Here is a 15037-nt window from a genome sequence, read left to right as displayed (position 1 = left end):
TTGGTCCACTGTAAAGTCCCTATCGAATCCGTCTAGGCACAATGACAAAGTCTCCATCGCCTTTCGCGGTTTCTGCCGACAATATATAATGCATTCTACGGTCGACAAAAATAGACGGAGGGTCAACAGACACGCACATAAATAAAAGTTCAGCGCGTCACCAATTACCATCACCAAAGAGGTTGAGCTTTCCATCGGTCATGCTAAACCATCCAAAGCAGAAGGCCCAGACGGCATAGCCTTGCCGATGCTTAAAAGCCTAGGGAAAGATGGTTTCAAATATTTAGCACATGTCTTCAACCTGTCTCTTTCCACCTTTGTCATACCCAAAAAATGGAAAATGGCCAAGGTGGTCCCGCTACTAAAGCCTGGGAAACTAGCTAACATAGGAGAGTCATATCGCCCGATATCTCTCCTATCGCCAGCAGCCAAGACGCTTGAAGCCATTTCGCTGCCCTACTTCAAAGCAAATTTGCAGCTAGCCTGCCATCAGCATTTCTGCAGAAAAATACATAGCACCACCACCGCGCTAAATGCCATCAGCACCCAGATAAATTGCGGTTTAAATCAAAACCCCCACCATAGAACAGTACTCGTAGCGCTAGACCTATCGAAAGCTTTTCATACGGTCAACCATGGCACGTTACTGCAAGACCTGGGAGGGTCTACTCTTCCCCCATGTTTTAAAAGGTTGGCCGCAAATTAGCTGGGTGGTCGGCAGGTTTCGGTGCAAATTAGAAATGAAACATCAAACCCAAGAAGAATTAAACAAGGGGTGCCACAGGGTGGTCTCCTATCCCCACTTCTGTTTAATTTCTACATATCTAAGCTACCTTCACCACCGGAAGGAGTCACAATCGTTTCCTACGCCGATGACTGCACAATAATGGCCACAGGCCCAGGCCCAAAGATCGATGAGCTATGCAATAAAATAAACGGCTACCTCCCTGATCTCTCCAGTTTTTTCGCCTTGCGTAACCTGGCATTATCACCGACTAAATCCTCCGCGACGTTATTTACAACATGGACGTCCCAAATGTCGACCATTTTGAACATCGACGTCGATGGCACTACGCTACCGACTGTCCTACACCCCAAAATCTTGAGTGTGACGTTTGATCAGGATCTACATTTTGAGGGAGCACGCAGCCGCAATCGCTTCCCAAGGCAGTCGGTTCTATGTACCGGAGCGACTAGGGATTTTTCCCGACCAAGGACTGTCATTTCAGTGTGACCCCATTTAATTTGTTTCGTCCCTCCCACAAATTGTCATCCTCCCAGCAGCTCCTTGCAGCAGGACTGCTCCATACTCTCTTACTCCGGGAAGGCATCGAATCCAATCCGGGTCCGCCTCCTGACCCCGGTCCTGAGAAATGGTTTTGCTGCATCTGCCGGAAAAGAATCTTTTTAGGACGGTCATACTCTGTTCAGTGTGTCTCGTGCAAGGGATGTTTGCATCGGACAGGTTGTTCTGGGCTCGATCCCAAAACCGGACGTCCACGTAACTTTTATAAATCCTTTGTGGCTCCTTGCTGTTCACGCCCAAGGGCGTCCCGTAGTGTACGCCTAAGCGCCCCCCACTACCTTCCAGCAGCCCCGCTGCTCAGCAAGCCACAACAAGTACTCGCTGCTGCTCGCCCCCACGGCGCCAACAACTCAAACAGCTGATACCACTCATAACTACTACCTTCGTAGTAGAGTTGGTAGCAATGCTGAGCATCAGCCCCTGCTCCCGTCTTCCCCCCCCCCCCCCCCCCCCCCCCCCCCCCCCCTCTTTTCCGGCAGCAATCGTGCAGGTCAGGGGAACAGACTTTTAGTCCCTACCTCCGTTTGCACCGTCTGCTAGCACAGAATATATATGTAGGTTTGCGACATCCGCCCAATGCAGCTCCTGCCTTGGGTGGTGCCACTTTCCTAGATGTTCTGGTCTCCGCGACGGCAACCCCCCGACGGGTTTCATCGCACCATGTTGCCAGGCCGCAAACCCAAATCATCCGGGTACCCCAATGCTTGCCCAAGGACGCCCAGTCCCAGGGCCACAACAGCAATTGCGTCCTGGCCTTCCACAACCCAGGCGTAGTCAACCGTCACTTACGCCCAGAGTGGCGGCGTCTCCCCTTATGCACTTCAGAATTCTGCAGTTAAACTGTAATGGACTAACTGGGAAGATTACGGAGATAGTCGATTTCATGAAGCGGCACAACATCCGCATTGCTGCGATTCAAGAGCCTAAACTCACAGCAAGATCTGCATTGCAGACCTGCTCTGGGTATAATGTCCACAGGAAAGACCGCGAGAGCGGAAATGGAGGCGGCCTCGCGTTTATCATACACCACTCTGTGCAATATTATATATTTGATCCTGGCATCGACCGCAGGGACAATGTCTTAGAACGTCAAGGCCTATCTGTCCGGTCAGGCGATGCAAACCTAGAAATCATCAACTTCTACATCCCTCCTGCCACCTATTGCCCCAGTGGATACCGTCCTGATATCAGCGCCGTACTCACTGGAAACAATCGCATTATCTTAGGCGTTTTCAATGCCCATCATAATCTATGGCATTCAAACTTGCGGGCGGACAGTAGGGGTGAGATGCTAGCGGATCAAATAGAAGAAACGACGTTCTGCACAATAAACGGAGACGCCCCCATACGTATGGTAGGAAGCTGTCACAGCTCGCCAGATATCTCAATCGTTAGCGCAGAACTCGTAAACTGCGTCAACTGGCAGCCGATGGTAATATTTGCATCCGACCACCTGCCCATACTTATTTCGCTCGAGCGTACCGCCGACTTCATCGTCACTGAAACACGCACTAAACTTCAAAAAAGGAAAGTGGGAAGAATATAAATCCTTTACAGACATCCGCTTTGCTGCCCTCCCTATCCCGACTGATGCCCGCCAAGGGGAGCGTGCCTTCCGTAAGGTCATTGAATCCGCCTCGGCACGTTTCATTCCCGCCGGGAGAATTCCTGAAATCCGGCCCCACTTCTCGGCGGAGGCCGCAAACTTAGCGAGAGAACGTGACCTTATAAGACAGCTTGATCCAGGCGACCCCCAAATAAGGGATATAAACCAACGCATCAGATTGCTTGTGGATGAACACAAACGGTCGAAATGGGAGGAGCACCTAAGGGTTGTAACCTCTCTACCAGTGTGGGTAAACTTTGGTCCACCGTAAAGTCCCTATCGAATCCGACCAAGCACAAAGACAAAGTTTCCATCGCCTTTGGCGACAAAGTGCTGTCGGATGCGAAAAAATGCGCGAGCGCTTTCTGCCGACAATATATAATGCATCCTACGGTCGACAAAGATAGACGGAGGGCCAATAGACACGCACATAAACACAAATTCAGCGCATCACCAATCACCATCACCGCTAAAGAGGTTGAGGACGCCATTGGTCGTGCTAAACCATCCAAAGCATTGGGCCCAGAAGGCATATCCATGCCGATGCTTAAAAGCCTAGGGAAAGAGGGTTTCAAATATTTAGCGCATGTCTTCAACCTGTCTCTTTCCACCTTTGTCATACCCGAGAAATGGAAAATGGCCAAGGTGGTCCCGCTACTAAAGCCTGGGAAACCAGCTAACATAGGTGAGTCGTATCGTCCCATATCTCTCCTATCGCCAGTGGCAAATACGCTTGAAGCTATTTTGCTCCCTTATTTCCAAGCAAATTTGCAGCTAGCCCCTCATCAGCATGGCTTCAGAAAACTCCATAGCACTACCACCGCGCTAAATGCCATTAGCACCCAGATAAATTGCGGTTTAAATCAATACCCCACCATAGAACAGTACTCGTAGCGCTAGACCTATCAAAAGCTTTTGATACGGTCAACCATGGCTCGTTACTGCAAGACCTGGAAGGGTCTACCCTCCCCCATGTCTTAAAAGGTGGACCGCAAATTATCTGGGTGGTCGGCAGGCATCGGTGCGAAACGTAACATCAAAACCAAGGAGAATTAAACAAGGGGTGCCACAGGGCGGTGTCCTATCCCCACTTTTGTTTAATTTCTACATATCTAAGCTACCTTCACCACCGGAAGGAGTCACAATCGTTTCCTACGCCGATGACTGCACAATAATGGCCACAGGCCCAGGCCCAAAGATCGATGCGCTATGCAATAAAATAAACGGCTACCTCCCTGATCTCTCCAGTTTTTTCGCCTCGCGAAACCTGGCATTATCACCCACTAAATATTCCGCGACCTTATTTACAACATGGACGTCCCAAATGTCGACCATTTTAAACACCCACGTCGATGGCACTACGCCACCGACTGTCCTACACCCCAAAATCTTGGGTGTGACGTTTGATCAGGATCTACATTTTGGTGAGCGCGCAGCTGCAATTGTTCCGAGAATTCAGAGCCGTAACAAAATCCTCAAATCCCTCGCTGGCAGTACCTGGGGAAAAGATAAAGAAACGCTCATGACTACATACAAAGCAATTAGCCAGCCGATTAAGTGATACGCGTCACCCATATGGTCGCCAAGCCTAAAAATTACCCACTGGAAGAAACTACAGGCCTGCCAAAATACTGCTCTCAGAATTGCCACGGGCTGTCTTCTTATGCCCCAGAACACCATCTGCATAATGAGGCGAGAATACTCCCCATCAGGGAGAGAAATGAGATGCTGACCAAACAGTTCCTGTTGAATACCCAGAAACCTGGGCATCCCAACAGACATCTGATTGATGAACCAGCACCGCCTAGGGGATTAAGGAGTTATCTCCGTAAGCATTTTGAGGAAATACGGCACCTGAGAACCCAGCCGTATGAAGTGAAAAAACACAAGCAGGTCCTTGGTTAACTCCACAACAGTATTGTTTTAGTAGTACATACTCACAATTTAACGATTCTCGTACTTCACCTTTAGCGTGTGGAAATCAAACTGACATCACTTGCACTGCGCCTCTTTTATACTACTCGGTTGCCTCGCCGTGGTGTGATGGTAGCGTGCTCCGCCTACCACACCAGATGTCCTGGGTTCAAACCCCGGGCAAAGCAACATCAAAAATTTTAGAAGTAAGGTTTTTCAATTAGAAGAAAATTTTTCTAAGCGGGGTCGCCTCTGGGCAGTGTTTGGCAAGCGCTCCGGGTGTATTTCTGCCATGGAAAGCTCTCAGTGAAAACTCATCTGCCTTGCAGATGCCGTTCGGAGTCGGCATAAAATCATGTAGGTCCCGTCCGGCCAATTTGTAGGGAAAATCAAGAGGAGCACGACGCAAATTGGAATAGAAGTTCGGCCTTAGATCTCTTCGGAGGTTATCGCGCCTCGCATTTATTTTTTATAATGCCAGGTTTCGCGAGGTGAAAAAACTGGAGAGATCAGGGAGGTAGCCGTTTATATTGTTGCAGCGATCTGTGGTCCTGAGCCTGTGGCCATTCTTGTGCAGTCATAGGCGTAGGAAACGATAGTAACTCCTTTTGGTGGCGAAGGTAGCTTTGATATGTAGAAGTTAAACAAAAGTGGTGATAGGACACTACCCTGTGTCCCCCCTTGTTTAATTCTTCTTGGTTTTTATGTTGCGTTTCTAAATTGCACCGATGCCTGCCGGACACCTATATAATTTACTGTCCACCTTTTAAGACATGGGGGAAGGGGAGCCCCAGGCCCGACGAGAGGGAGGGGAAATGGGGGATTCCCCCGGGCCCGGGGTTTCTCATGGGGCCCGCGATTTAGAGGTACTAAGACATTTTTTTTAATTCAGGAGAGTCTTTAGTTGTTCCATGTGCAAAGTTCAAGCCGAATTTCAAAAGCAACGAATATTGATAATGATGTTTTGCCTGGGCCTTCGAACAGTGAGGAGACAATAAAAACATCAATTAAAAATGTATGTTAATTTCATTTCATTACATTTATTGATAAGTTACATTAGTACAATGAGATCCATGATCTCTTATACTACAACAGTATATGGAACAGCAACAATACAGGTAATACTTAAATCTAGGCAAGATCATAACACAAGAAAAAAAAGAAACAAATACTGATATAGAAAAATAAAGCATGAAGTCAATAATCGCAGATAAATTATTATTTAGATAGCGAAACTTGTGAACAAATCAACGTGAGAGTATTAATGTATTTTACCGGTAGTAAGCATATAAAACTGCCCTAAAGTTGCTTTTAGTAATATTACTGCGAATGGACATTGGTATCGAGTTCCAAGTACTAATGGCATTGACAAAGAATAGCCGCGAGGAGGTAAGGTAGTGATAGCTTGGTACAATCAGATCATGAATCCGAAATCGTAAAGTTTTGGTGGTGACACTGATGAAGGTTCATCTTCAAAAAGTCTTCCAACAATACCACCAACTCTGTATCAAAGTCCAGATTATTTAAACGACTTCGATATCGGTACCGTGAATAATGAGTTTTTGCGATCTGAAAAAGTCAACGAAATAATTCGTCGAGGTCATCAAAAATGTTCTGTTATTTTCCCACGTGATTGTCATGACGAGGTATTTCATACCTCGTTGTTAAACAGAATATTTCCAAATGGAGAGAAAGTGGAGCGTGACTGGTTGGTGTGGAGTGCCAGTAGCAATGCTTTTTATTGCCTACCATGCCGTCTGTTAAGCACCAATACTTTAAATCGACTTAAAATGTGTTGTCCTTGCGGATATTCGAAATTCCAGGTATGGAAGAAGCCATACGATAAACTGCCATCACACGAAAATACTCAAGATCACATTAACACCCCGATTCTGAACGTTACCGGTAAAATATTACCCAGAACATTATGTAACCGAATATTGTTACCAGTTCCTTTATCCGCGACTCTGGCCCAAGTGGTAACGCTGTCATCACCGAAAAACTCACCAGTGTCTATGGAGAAATTTGAAAGGTAGTTTTCTTCGCTTTCACGGTTGCCACTTTGGTCAATCCGCTGGTCCCTTTTCTTCAATTTTGGTCCTTTTTAGGCAGTAGCCACGATTGGTACTTTTCTTCCTTTTTCGCCAGGTAAAAATTCACAATATTGCCCAAAAATTCGCCACACTTTCGTTAGCCCCCATATAATTTTGAATTTACTTCAATGAAACTGTCACCATAAAAAATTTATCAGTCAATAAAATGTACCAGAACAATAACATTTCACCTAGGATATAATTTATGCCAGGCATTAAAAAGAAAAGTTTTGGCAAAAACATTGTCGTTAATTGTTGATGAAATAACCGACTAATCAAAAAAACTCTTGTTTTATAATAATATTAATAACGGCTGGATATTTCGATCGGTTATACAACACTATGTAAAATATATGAAAATAAAATCATTTTTGATCCAAATGGACCAAAGCGGCAACCGTGAAAGCGAAGAAAACTACCTTTCAAATTTCTCCACAGACACTGGTGAGTTTTTCGGTGATGACAGCGTTACCACTTGGGCCAGAATCGCGGATAAAAGAACTGGTAACGATATTCGGTTACATAATGCTTTGGGTACTATTTTACCGGTAACGCTCAGAATCGGGGCGTCAATGGCGATCTTTACAAAATCTAATTCAGAAAGAAGTTACAATTGATACACTTATCAATGAACAGCTAATCACTGAAACTCAAAAGTGGAAAGAAATTTTATATATAATTTTGGACACTATTTTATATTTGGGTGAAAGAGGCCTAGCTTTCAAAGGCGAAAGTATATATCGTGGTGAACGAAACGATGGACATTTTTTGGGCATCTAAGATCTCATAAGCCATTATGGTTTTAGGATTTCACAACAGCAGCACAAACGTTTACAAGTTCACTATCTTTCCCCAGACATTCAGAACGAGTTTATAGAAATTTGTGCAAAGCACGTGAGGGAAACTATATTAGATCAAGGCAAGAAAGCCAAGCATTTTGCTATTATCGTTCATGCTATGTCTGATGCTAGTCACGAACGTAGTCACATTTTGCGCTAACCCCATTTCAATTCGAAAGCAACAAATTTTACAATTCAAGAATGGATTTTGGCTTTCGTGAATTGTAACCAAAAAACTGGTCAGCAAATCGCTGATCTAATTTGTCTAATAAAGTATGGCAGAGTATGGTAAACATGAAATCCCATTAACAGATTGTCGTGCACAAGGGTACGATAACGGCGCCAATATGAAAGGAGCTTACAACGGAGCACTACGTCACATTCTCGACAATAACTCTAATGCTGATTACTCGCCTTCTGCAACCCACAGTCTCAATTTATGTGGTGTTGATGCTGCAGAATGTTGTACGGCTGCAATTACTTTCTTCGGAGTTGTACAAAAATGTTTTACTATTTTCAGCAGCAGTCCACAACGATGGGACATCCTCAAAAAAAATGTACCGAGCTCTCTTCAAAGTCTTTCAGACAAAAGCCAAATTTTACTGCGCAAGCATACGAAGATGTTACCGGCATTTTCAAGTACATCAACAAGTTCGAATGTATCTTGCTGTCCTCAATTTGGTTCAAAATACTGACTACCATTAATGAAAGAAACGTGGTCCTCCAAGCTAGAGACGCCACCATAGATGTTTTGGTCCGACATCTAGATGCCTTATTAGCTGAGTCGAAGTTGATCAGGAACCAATTGGAAACAATTTTAAACGAATACAAAACAGTTGCTATTCAATTTGACATCTCGCCAAAGTTTCCGGACATTCAAAAGAGAAAACCCAAAAGACGTTCTGAAGATAATTTAAATAAGATGATTACGGATGATTCAGAGTCTGATTTTAAAAAAGAATACATTCCTGGTGATCGTTGATTCGGTAATCACTGGCATTACTGAACGATGTGCAGCTATGAGAAATTTGAGCGAGACGTTTTCCTTTTTGTGGCAATTTGAAGACATAGATGAAACTACGGTTCGGGCGAGCGCAGCAAAATGTGTCGAAAAATACAAGTCGAACATTTCTCAAAGCTTAGAATGCGAAATAATTCACTTGAAACACATTTACGAAGCAAATTTTGATAAAGGTATGTCACCATTGGAATTGCTAAATGCCATCTACATATGTTCCAAATCTGTATACAATTTTCCCCAACATTTGTGTTGCTTTACGTATCTTATCACTATACTTGTCACTGTAGCTAGTGCAGAACGTTCCTTCATCGTCCTTTAAAGAATCAAAAACTTTCATAGTTCGTGTTCATCTCAAGAGCGACTTACCACGCTTTGTGTTGAATCCGTTTTGCCAAGACAGTTAAATTTTGATATTATTATAAAAAATTTTGCAGTGAATAAAGCAAGAAAAGCCACTCTTTGATATCCGAACCTTCTATATTGAATAATTAAAATTTATAATCATCATTAAATTTATCAGAAATGTACATACATATATGTAATACTTCTATATTGCTACAAAAGGCTAGGTACATTCCCAAACATCAGAGTGCCGATATATTGCTGTTTATACGTTTTTGTTTTTGTTTTCAATAATCGAATGTACATAAATTTAAATTTTTTCTTGTCACACTTATGCTGCTACAATCACAAAAATTTTATAGGCTGTCCTGTTTTGATTTCGAATTCAAAACACATTGCGAGCATTTTCTATTACCAATATGGGAGTATTACATGTATGGAAATGTATTAAAATGTTACCAAATAACTAGAAAAGATTATTGGAAACAATATGTGGCTGTTAAAAGAGAATTTTATTTCTACGTTACAATAAAATAGTATAAATAGTATGTATTCTGTGTTAATTTTATTTTCAGCTCTTAGTCCAAAAATCATTTAGTTCATGTGGCAAATTAATCAAATGTATTAGTTAATTTTTTAAAGGGAGCCCGTAAATTGATTAGTCCCGGGCCCGGATTTTCTCTCTACTGCCCTGGGTAGACCCTTCCAGGTCATGCAGTAACGTGCCATGGTTGACCGTTTAAGCGCCAATTAAGTAAGTGAGTAAGATAAGTGTTCCCTCCATAGTCTAAGTACTCTCTGGAAATCGGTTACCAGGTCCTTCTTCCGATCTTATCGTACTGGGTTTGACTTTTCCTCGATGCGTTTCATTATGTTTAATTATGTTTTTTGTGTTTATTCGTTATATATTAATACAAAGGTATACATACGTGCACTTGTTCTGTTTTTTCTTTATTTGCAGATATCTATAGAACTGTACAAGGAAAGTATATGCCTCTTCAGGAGAAAGTGCTTCTCTGGGATGGACAGAAAATAGGTTTTCGTGGTGACTACAATGGTGTTCTGTTGTTGGATACAATCCTTCAGCCACCAATTTTACAAAATGATGATTTGATCAAATTGGAATTACTTCTATCCGAAGCGACGATTTTTCAGACTTGTCTCAAAGATCTTGAACATGAAGGCTTAGAGTGTCCGAGTGACGTTAGTAATGAGCTCTTGGAGAAAATAAAAAATGCACAGGGCAACGCTAAGAAGGGTATTAAGGCTCAGAGGGTAAGATAGCTAAATTATGCATCTGACAAATTACAAATCTTAAAGCTACTTATATTTATATGCATATTATCTATAACCAGATTTACTATTGCATATCTGAAGAACGTAACTGCCTTGAAACTTGTTCAGATTTTTACAATCTTCCAATGTTCTTGTTTTGGCGGCCGCCGTAGTGTGATGGTAGATGCTTCGCCGACCCGAAGATCCTGGGTTCACGCCCGGACAACATCTAAATTTTAGAAATAAGGTTTTTCAATTAGAAGAAAATTTTTCTAAGCGGGGTCGCCCATCGGCTGTGTTTGGCAAGCACACCGGGTGTATTTCTGTCATGGAAAGCTTTTCAGTGAAAACTCATCTGCCTTGCATATCGTCAGCTTATATTCAATAGCCTCCATCAGCAATTTTAACAAAAACGAGTTTTTGATGATAACATGAACTCTGACTTACCTGTCATCTATGACAATTATGACAGCTTTATTAGTACTGTATTTTCATTTTGAAAATTCCTCTATCAGCAAAAAAAAATTTTTTTGAAGGGCAAAAAGCTCTATCAGCATATTAATTATTCTTATATAAATTTTCTTTGCAAACGGAATAATCAGGGTAAGTTGCGTGCATCTGTGTTCATGTATGTTTGCCAAATTATTAGATCTACATATGTATGTATATACATATTTCGATTAACGTCTAGAACTATCTATTTAAATAGTCTACGATGTCTGTATTACAACTAATTGCAATTGACTATGCATCATCAGCACAAGAAAACACTGGAATTAATATTATCACAGGTAGCAAATATAATAAATTAGTAAGTATTACTGGTTAATGGAATTTAAATTGAATAGATTCGGAAGGTGAGGAAGTAAATCCACCGGTAAGAAGAAGGAAGCGAGCCCACAACCCGTATTCTAATAAAAGAAAGGCTAACCATGGAAAAAAAAAAGAAGGGCGAGAAGTAGTTGGGCTTTTCAACAAAAAGTGGAAACTTTAAACAATTATGGCCAAAACCAGCTAAGTCAATTGGGCCCAAGTGCACTTCACCAGCATGCCTGAAAAGCAAGGCCAGGTACTGTAGGCAGTTCAGCGATGAATGCAGATTAAACATCTTCAAATCGTTCTGGAATATGTCGTGGGAAGCGAAATTAGTTTTTATAGAGAGCTATGTGTCACAGATAGAAAAGAAAATAATCTATGCGCTTCCCAAGGCAGTCGGTTCTATGTACCGGAGCGACTCGGGATTTTTCCCGACCAAGGATAGTCATTTCAGTGTGACCCCATCTAATTTGTTTCGTCCCTCCGACAAATTGTCATCCTCCCAGCAGCTCCTTGCAGCAGGACTGCTCCATATTCTCTTACTCCGGGAAGGCATCGAATCCAATCCGGGTCCGTCTCCTGACCGCGTTCCTGAGAAATGGTTTTGCTGCATCTGCCGGAAAAGAATCTTTTTAGGACGGTCATACTCTGTTCAGTGTGTCTCGTGCAAGGGATGGTTGCATCGGACAGGTTGTTCTGGGCTTGATCCCAAAACCCGACGTCCACGTAACTTTTATAAATCTTTTGTGGCTCCTTGCTGTTCACGCCCAAGGGCGTCCCGTAGTCTACGCCTTATCCCCCCCCCCCCCCCCCCTACCTTCCAGCAGCCCCGCTGCTCAGCAAGCCACAACAAGTACCCGCTGCTGCTCGCGCCCCACGGCGCCAACAACTCAAACAGCTGATACCACTCATAACTACTACCTTCGTAGTAGAGTTGATAGCCCCTGCCCCCGTCTTCTCCCCCCTCTTTTCCGGCAGCAATCGTGCAGGTCAGGGAAACAGACTCTTAGTCCCTACCTCCGTTTGCACCGTCTGCCAGCACAGAATATATAGGTTTGCGACATCCGCCCAATGCAGCTCCTGCCTTGGGTGGTGCCACTTTCCCAGATGTTCTGGTCTCCGCGACGGCAACCCCCCGACGGGTTTCATCGCACCATGTTTCCAGGTCGTAAACCCAAATCATCCGGGTACCCCAATGCTTGCCCAAGGACGCCCAGTCCCAGGGCCACAACGGCAATTGCGTCCTGGCCTTCCACAACCCAGGCGTAGTCACCCGTCACTTACCCCCAGAGTGGCGACGTCTCCCCTTATGCACTTTAGAATCCTGCAGTTAAACTGTAATGGACTAACTGGGAAGATTACGGAGATAGTCGATTTCATGAAGCGGCACAACACCCGCATTGCTGCGATTCAAGAGACTAAACTCACAGCAAGATCTGCATTGCAGACCTGCTCTGGGTATAACGTCCACAGGAAAGACCGCGAGAGCGGAAATGGAGGCGGTCTCGCGTTTATCATACACCACTCTGTGCAATATTATATATTTGATCCTGGCATCGACCGCAGGGACAATGTCTTAGAACGTCAAGGCCTATCTGTCCGGTCAGGCGATGCAAACCTAGAAATCATCAACATCTACATCCCTCCTGCCACCTGTTGCCCCAGTGGATACCGCCCTAATATCAGGGCCTTGCTCACTGGCAACAATCGCATAGGTGATTTCAATGCCCATCATGAGCTATGGCATTCAAACTTGCGGGCGGACAGTAGGGGTGAGATGTTGGCGGATCAAATAGAAGAAACGACATTCTGCACAATAAACGGAGACGCCCCCACACGTATGGTAGGAAGCTGTCACAGCTCGCCAGATATCTCAATCGTTAGCGCAGAACTCGTAAACTGCGTCAACTGGCAGCCGATGGTAACATTGGCATCCGACCACCTGCCCATACTTATTTCGCTTGAGCGTACCGCCGACTTCATCGTCACTGAAAAACGCACTTTCATAAACTTCAAAAAAGGAAAGTGGGAAGAATATAAATCCTTTACAGACATCCGCTTTGCTGCCCTCCCTATCTCGACTGATGCCCGCCAAAGGGAGCGTACCTTCCGTAAGGTCATTAAATCCGCCTCGGCACATTTCATTCCCGCCGGGAGAATTCCCGAAATCCGGCCCCACTTCCCGGCGGAGGCCGCAAACTTAGCGAGAGAACGTGACCTTATAAGACAGCTTGATCCAGGCGACCCCCAAATAAGGGATATAAACCAACGCATCAAATTGCTTGTGGATGAACACAAGCGGGCGAAATGGGAGGAGCACCTAAGAGGTTGTAACCTCTCTACCGGTGTGGGTAAGCTTGGGTCCACGGTAAAGTCCCTATCGAATCCGACTAAGCACAAAGACAAAGTTTCCATCGCCTTTGGCGACAAAGTGCTGTCGGACGCGAAAAAATGCGCGAGCGCTTTCTGCCGACACTATATAATGCATCCTACGGTCGACAAAGATAGACGGAGAGCCAATAGACACGCACATAAACAAAAATTCAGCGCGTCACCAATCACCATCACCGCTAAAGAGGTTGAGGACGCCATTGGTCGTGCTAAACCATCCAAAGCAGTGGGCCCAGACGGCATAGCCATGCCGATGCTTAAAAGCCTAGGGAAAGAGGGTTTCAAATATTTAGCGCATGTCTTCAATCTGTCTCTTTCCACATTTGTCATACCTGAGAAATGGAAAATGGCCAAGGTGGTCCCGCTACTAAAGCCTGGGAAACCAGCTAACATAGGTGAGTCGTATCGCCCGATATCTCTCCTATCGCCAGTGGCAAAGACGCTTGAAGCCATTTTGCTCCCTTATTTCCAAGCAAATTTGCAGCTAGCCCGTCATCAGCATGGCTTCAGAAAACTCCATAGCACTACCACCGCGCTAAATGCCATTAGCACCCAGATAAATTGCGGTTTAAATCAATACCCCCACCATAGAACAGTACTCGTAGCGCTAGACCTATCAAAAGCTTTCGATACGGTCAACGATGGCTCGTTACTGCAGGACCTGGAAGGGTCTACCCTTCCCCCATGTCTTAAAAGGTGGACCGCAAATTATCTGGGTGGTCGGCAGGCATCGGTGCAATTTAGAAACGAAGCATCAAAACCAAGGAGAATTAAACAAGGGGTGCCACAGGGTGGTGTCCTATCCCCACTTTTGTTTAATTTCTGCATATCTAAGCTACCTTCACCACCGGAAGGAGTCACAATCGTTTCCTACGCCGATGACTGCACAATAATGGCCACAGGCCCAGGCCCAAAGATCGATACGCTATGCAATAAAATAAACGGCTACCTCCATGATGTCTCCAGTTTTTTCGCCTCGCGAAACCTGTCATTATCACCGACTAAATCTTCCGCGACCTTATTTACAACATGGACGCCCCAAATGTCGACCATTTTGAACATCCACGTCGATGGCAAAACGCTACCGACTGTCTTACACCCCAAAATCTTGGGTGTGACGTTTGATCAGGGTCTAAATTTTGGTGAGCACGCAGCCGCAATTGTTCCGAGAATTCAGAGCCGTAACAAAATCCTCAAATCCCTCGCTGGCAGTACTTGGGGAAAAGATAAAGAAACGCTCATGGCTACATACAAAGCAATTAGCCAGCCGATTACGTGCTACGCGTCACCCATATGGTCGCCAAGCCTAAAAATCACCCACTGGAAGAAACTACAGGCCTGCCAAAATACTGCTCTCAGAATCGCCACGGGCTGTCTTATGTCCCCAGAACACCATCTGCATAATGAGGCGAGAATACTCCCCATCAGGGAGAG

General features: G+C 44.5%; 1 protein-coding gene across 5 annotated transcripts in view; it reads left to right on the top strand.

The window, feature by feature from the left end:
* Bruce (BIR repeat containing ubiquitin-conjugating enzyme) overlaps nt 1-15037 on the top strand; it is a 268342-nt gene that overhangs the window by 35206 nt on the left and 218099 nt on the right. For all 5 annotated transcript variants that reach the window (XM_067760344.1, XM_067760342.1, XM_067760343.1 and 2 more), the window contains exon 2: nt 10083-10396. In XM_067760344.1, the coding sequence (XP_067616445.1) occupies nt 10083-10396 (314 nt within the window). The remainder of the gene's footprint in view (nt 1-10082; nt 10397-15037) is intronic.

The sequence above is a fragment of the Eurosta solidaginis genome, chromosome 1 (genome assembly GCF_040869045.1).
Source record: "Eurosta solidaginis isolate ZX-2024a chromosome 1, ASM4086904v1, whole genome shotgun sequence".
In the NCBI taxonomy this organism is placed as follows: Eukaryota; Metazoa; Arthropoda; class Insecta; order Diptera; family Tephritidae; genus Eurosta; species Eurosta solidaginis.
The sequence above is the reverse complement of the archived record's forward strand: the minus strand, read 5'-3'. Positions and strand labels throughout refer to the sequence as shown.